The sequence below is a fragment of the Heliangelus exortis genome, chromosome 24 (assembly GCF_036169615.1).
Source record: "Heliangelus exortis chromosome 24, bHelExo1.hap1, whole genome shotgun sequence".
In the NCBI taxonomy this organism is placed as follows: Eukaryota; Metazoa; Chordata; class Aves; order Apodiformes; family Trochilidae; genus Heliangelus; species Heliangelus exortis.
Window position 1 is genome coordinate 2691663 of NC_092445.1, and position 6000 is coordinate 2697662.

General features: G+C 60.6%; 1 protein-coding gene across 1 annotated transcript in view; it reads left to right on the forward strand.

Annotated features, from left to right (window-relative positions):
• The window catches only part of SLC9A1 (solute carrier family 9 member A1), a 29302-nt gene extending 23302 nt beyond the window's left edge, over window positions 1-6000 (forward strand). The window contains exons 5-12 of the mRNA XM_071768026.1: window positions 342-544; window positions 973-1062; window positions 1446-1516; window positions 1961-2134; window positions 2273-2387; window positions 2870-2971; window positions 3253-3325; window positions 4130-6000. Of these exons, the coding sequence (XP_071624127.1) occupies window positions 342-544; window positions 973-1062; window positions 1446-1516; window positions 1961-2134; window positions 2273-2387; window positions 2870-2971; window positions 3253-3325; window positions 4130-4452 (1151 nt within the window). The 3' untranslated portion in view covers window positions 4453-6000. The remainder of the gene's footprint in view (window positions 1-341; window positions 545-972; window positions 1063-1445; window positions 1517-1960; window positions 2135-2272; window positions 2388-2869; window positions 2972-3252; window positions 3326-4129) is intronic.

Sequence of the window (6000 nt, forward strand, 5' to 3'; positions counted from 1 at the left end):
GAGGTGTCAGTGTGGTGGCAAAGTCCTTGGGGACGGTCCTGGGCAACTCTCAGGGCCACTAGGTCCAAGTTTGCCTTGCTGGGGAGACTGGAGTTGGCTGGGTGCCCCACCGTGGGCATCAGCCTTGCTGGTGGTTGGTTTTGTGGGGAGATGAGGCCAAGTTTGTGCTAAACGTGGGCTTGAAGCTGGTGAGGGGCGTTGGGACGAGTGAGCAGGACAGGGCTCACCTGCACCCGTGGCCCTGAGGGGCTGACACTTGAGCTGGGCTCTTGGGGAGGTCTTTAGGGCTGGAGGGCATCTTTCACTGTCCATTCACACGAGGACCTGCCCCACTCCCCCAGGTGTCCTGGTCCTCACCTGGTTCATCAACAAGTTCCGAATTGTGAAGCTGACCCCCAAGGACCAGTTCATCATCGCCTACGGGGGCCTGCGGGGAGCCATCGCCTTCTCCCTCTGCTACCTCCTGGACTATAAGCATTTTGGCATGAGGGACATGTTCCTCACAGCCATCATCACTGTCATCTTCTTCACAGTCTTCGTGCAGGTTGGTGGGATGTAGGTGGTCACGGGAAAAGGGGTTTGCAGTGAGATGCGCAGAGTCCTGGAGTTGGTTTGGTTGGAAGAGGTCACCAAGTCCAGCTGTTACCCCAGCTCTGCAAAGACACCTGGCCCTCAGTACCACATCTCCAGGGCTCTGAAACCCCTCTGGGAATGGGGACTCCCCCCCTGCCTGGGCAGAGCCTGACAACCCTTTCCTGGGAGAAATCCTTCCCAAGCTCCAACCTAAATGTGTATGTGGAGAGTGAGAAGCACATCCCCAACCTCCATCCCTGCCCCTGTCACCCTTCCCCTTCTCCAGAAGCTCTGCCAGGCGATCCCAGCTCCGTCCCAGAGTTCAGCTGTGCCAAACCCATCCTGTTCCCATCTCTATGCCTTGGGGGGTGGTCTGACCCCCTCCTCCCTATTCCCTAGGGCATGACCATCCGGCCCTTGGTGGACCTGCTGGCCGTGAAGAAGAAACAAGAGACAAAACGTTCCATCAACGAAGAGATCCACACGCAGGTAACCCCCTGCACCCCGCCGGCCCTTCCCACGCTGCTGTAGTCCTCTGCTCTCTCTGCTTCTGCCACCTCCACTGCTGTAACCGGGCGGGTTCACAGAGCAGGACCCTTAAACCCGTGCCCAAGGTAAGGGGGGGGACACGGAGTGAGGGTTCTCCCCTGTCTGTGTCGTCCAGTCCGACCCAGACCTCCCCGGTACCTGGTAGAGCAGCAGAACCCCGGTTGTGTAGGACCTTGCTGCCCTCCTGAGGCCTCTCCTGGACCCACAGCCCTGGTGTTGCACCCCTTGAGTGCCCTCACCCCCGTGTCAGCCTGGGGTTTGGGGTGGGCAGAGGGTGGGCAGGAGCCCCGTGAGCTGCCTGCAGCATGGACCTTCTCTTCCAGTTCTTGGATCACCTTCTGACGGGGATTGAGGACATCTGTGGTCACTATGGGCATCACCACTGGAAGGACAAGTGAGTGGGGAGGTGTGGTGACTCGAGGGACTACAGGGAAGAGTTTGAATCCCCCTCCATCTGGCAGGTTCTCCAGCTCTATGCTGGGGTTTTCCCCAGGCTGGAGCAGCTCCACACATTCCTCACGATGAGTTACACCCCTGAGCTGGGTGCAATTCCTTTCCTCCACCTTTCCTCCACACCACCATGCCCACAGCAGTGTGGGAGCTGCTGGTGGCCAGTCCCTGCAGAAGCTCAGGACCACCCGTGGTGGATGAGAGCATCTGGTGGGTGTTCTGGAGGCTGCCTGGCTCAGGAGGGACCTGGGGAAGGTCTGACCTGACCTATCCTGGTGGAAACTGAACCATCTTCAGCTGGGCCAGGGCTGGGGAGCGGGGAGTGGGTGGCGAGGCAGGGGGAGATCCGATCTCTCCCTTCTCCTCCTTTCCCCCTGTCCTTGGGAAGGTTGAATCGCTTCAACAAGAAGTATGTGAAGAAGTGCCTGATCGCAGGGGAGCGCTCCAAGGAGCCCCAGCTCATTGCCTTCTACCACAAGATGGAGATGAAGCAGGCCATCGAGCTGGTGGAGAGCGGGGGCATCGGCAAAATCCCCTCCGCCGTCTCCACCGTCTCCATCCAGTGAGTCCCCAGGGCCCCTCCTGCCTCCAGCAGGCTCCTGGCATAGGCTGAGCACTCCCTGCTCGTAGCCACGGGGCAAGCAGGCCATCAAGTCCTGCCTTGGCCATCATCTTGTCACTCCCTGTTGTGTCCACACAGGAACATCAACCCCAAGACCCTCCCTGTGGAGCGCATCCTTCCAGCCCTCTCCAAGGACAAGGAGGAGGAGATCCGCAAAATCCTTCGTAACAACCTGCAGAAAACCAGGCAGAGGGTGAGGTGTCCCCTGCCACCCCACGTGCCCCCTTTGCTTCCCTGAGGGTGTTCAGGACCCCTTCAAACCAGAAACCCTCAGGGCCAACTGAGCCTTTCATTCCTGCCTGCTCTTTGTGTTCCTGCTCTGGCCGATCCTTGTGGTCCTGGTCTGGTTTCCCATCACCACCAGGAGGCTTTGGCTCCTGGGCTGGTGCTGGGGTAGCCCTTGAGGGGGTTCTGGCTCAGTCGGTGGCTGAGCCCAGCATGCAAACCCTTGCTGGGTCAAACTGGGTCAAGATCAAACATGCCATGGCAGCACACAAGGGATGTGCCACCAGCTTGCCTGGATGTGCTCTGCCCACTGGTGGCTGTTCCATCCATCCATCCATCCATCCACCCATCCACCTTGGAGGGAACTGATACTCTGACCTTCTTTGGCCTTCCTGGGTGGGTTTTTTTTTGTTTTCTGACCCATCTCCTTTTCTTGGGACCTTTTCCCAGTTACGTTCCTACAACCGGCACACGCTGGTAGCTGACCCCTACGAGGAGGCCTGGAACCAGATGCTCCTGAGGAGGCAGAAGGCCCGGCAGCTGGAACAGAAGGTGTGGAGGGGACACTGGGGAGGATGGGGGGGACCTGGGAAGGACATGGGTGTCCTGCACGTGGAAGGAGCTGAGGTTCCCTGGGGGGTCCCAGCCCTCCCATCACCCCAGCACCTGGGCGCCTGGCGAGCAAGTGCTCACATGAGCGTGCACTCACATGTCCCCTGTGTCCCACTGCCCCTTTCCTGCTCATCCTCATCACCTGGGGTCAACCCTCTGCCTCCCCTTCCACGTTTTTCCCCATCACTCTCCTGGGAACAATCCCTCTGCTCCCATTCCAGATGAACAACTACCTGACAGTGCCAGCTCACAGGCTCGATTCACCCACCATGTCTCGGGCTCGCATTGGCTCAGGTAGGTGGCACCAAGGCTGAGTTGTTCTGCACCCCCTGGGCTCCTCTGCTCCTCTCCAGCCACAACTGTCCCCATCTCCCTCCCCGCTGTGTGACACAGCCAAGGGTTTGCTCCAGGAGAGGACCCGGAGCGCTCAGCCCCAAGATCTGCCCCTGGACTCCCACCTTCTTCATCCATCTTTGGTTCCTCCTGACCCGTGTGTCCTCCTTGGCTGCTCTGGGGACAGTGTGACAGTGTGACAGTGTGACAGGGTGTGACAGGGTGTGACGCTGGTGCTGACTCTTGCTGAGCTGGTGGTTCATCAGCAGAGGGCAGCTGCGGCCTTTGCCAGCGGCACGGAACTGGGAAGCAGGGCTGGGCTGGCTGGAGCGGCTCCAGATGGGGTGTGGAAAGCTGAAAAAAGGAATCAAACAGCAGGCTCGGAAATCAGAGGGGGAATGAAAGCCAGGCCTCAAACATCTGGGCTGCCTTAGAGGGGGGTCCCTAATGTCCTCCCTTTCCCTTCTCCGGGTTATCCTGACCCAGTTTGTCCGTGGTCCTGTGAGTCAGAGTCATAAAATCATCAAATCCCAGACTGGTTTGGTGTGAAGGGGACCTTAAAGCTCCCCCAGTGCCCCCCCTGCCATGGGCAGGGACACCTCCCACCAGCCCAGGGTGCTCCAAGCCCCATCCAACCTTGGACACTGCCAGGGATGGGGCAGCCACAGCTTCTGGGGGCACCCTGGGGCTCAGCACCCTCACCCCAAAGAATTTCTGCCTGATACCTAAATCGGGCCCTGTCTGACCCCTCTCTACCTCCCCCAGACCCCTTGGCCTACGATCCCAAAGCAGACTCGGAGAACCTGCCCATCATCACCATCGACCCCGCCTCCCCGCAGTCCCCGGAGTCCGTGGACCTGATGAACGAGGAGCCCAAGGGCTGCGGTGGGCTCCCACCCTCGCCCGAGGAGGACGAGGAGGGGCTTGTGATGCGGGTGAAGGAACCTTCCTCCCCTGGGACCGACGATGTCTTCACCCCGGGGACCGGGGACAGTCCCAGCAACCAGAGGATGCTGCGGTGTCTGAGCGACCCGGGGCCGCGGCCGGAGCCGGAGGAGGGGGAACCCTTCATCCCCAAGGGGCAATAGCAGCTGAGCTCCCAACCCCCCCGCCGCCCTCCCCACTTTTTCTTTCTCTCTTTCCTCATTTCTTCTCCTTTTTCTTTTTGCTCTCCTTCTTTTATTTGGGTCCCTTCCCTCACTACACACAGGGTTTGGGAAGGGGAGAGCGTCCTGGATGGACTGGGGTGGCCAGGACAGCTCTGCCCAACTTGCCCTGGGAGGAGCGGGGACGGAGCCCCCGGGGTGCACCAGGCTCCTCCTCCTCTGTGGGTTGGGGGTGATGGACACTTCCCCACCCAGCCCTGGGACGTGCAGCTGCCTCCCAGCCCCCGCGGGGGTCTCCCGGGGACTGACCACCCACTCAGGACCTGCGGACAGGGGGGGGGCTTTGCCCGGGGGTGTCCGTGGAGGCTGCGTTTTGCCCGTCCTCCCACCTTGCTCTGGAGCAAAGAGATGGGAAGATGGGAGCCAAGCTCTGCACCCACCACCTCACCCAGCACCCACCTGGGGACCTCGGGTTTGTGGCACCACTCCCAGCCTCGGCCGGGTCCCCTCCCCCCCGGGGACCTCTGCTCTGGCTCTGCATTTCACGCCAGGTCTTGTTAAACAAATATCCTATAGCCATGGCAGGGGGGAGCCGGGTCCCCCCCTCGCTTTGAGTGGCCCTGCAAGCCCGGGCCTCTCTGTCCCTCCTGGAACCGCTGTCACCTGTCCCCAAGGGGACCTTCGGCCCCTCGCCCGGTGCCAGCGCGGCAGCGGCACCGGCTGCTCCTTAACCAAAGACGGTACCCGGGCTCCACGGGGACGGGGCGTGCGGGGGGGGGGGGGGGGGGGGGGGGAAGGTGTTTGCTATTTCTTGGGGAGCTGGGATTATTTTTCTCTCTCTGCAACCAAGAGGAGCTGGGGGAGAGCCGGGGGTTGGTTGACTCAGCGTGGGGACACCTTGGAGCCAGGGGGTTGGCAGGAGGGGGCAGCTAGAGGTGGGGGGGGCCTTGAGTTTGGATCCATCTTCCCCAAAGTTTGGCTGGGGGGGGGGGGGGAGTGTTGGGTGCTGGGGTGACTCGCAGCCCCTCCAGGCTGAAGGTGTCACCTTGTCCCCCATGTGCCACCCAGCTCCCACCAGGAGCCACCCTGTGCCACGGGTGCTGCTTCCCCACGCCGTGGGGTGTTATGTCACCCCCTCCCCGGGGAGCCCGGGCTGCTTCCCCCTCCCCGTGCCGTGCCTTGCCACGCATCCCCTCTGCCCCACTGCCTTGGGGGGCAGCCGTCCCGCACCCCCACCCACTCCACGTCCCAGTTGGGACCCCGGGGGTCCGGCGTCCGCGTGGCTTCGTCACAGCGTGGGGAGAGCCCACCCCCCACGTCGCTGCCTGCGCCTGCCTGCCTGCCCTGCTCTGAATCCAGGAGGGAAAAACAAAACAACAAACAAAAAAAGCAATGAAAATTCTCTTGTATAAAAATGAAGAAAAAAAAAAAAACCACAACCAAACAAAAAAGCTTAAAAAAACAAAAACACATGTAAAGAGAATCTTGGTTTTTATCATGAATATTCTAATAAATTAATGTTACTTTTTA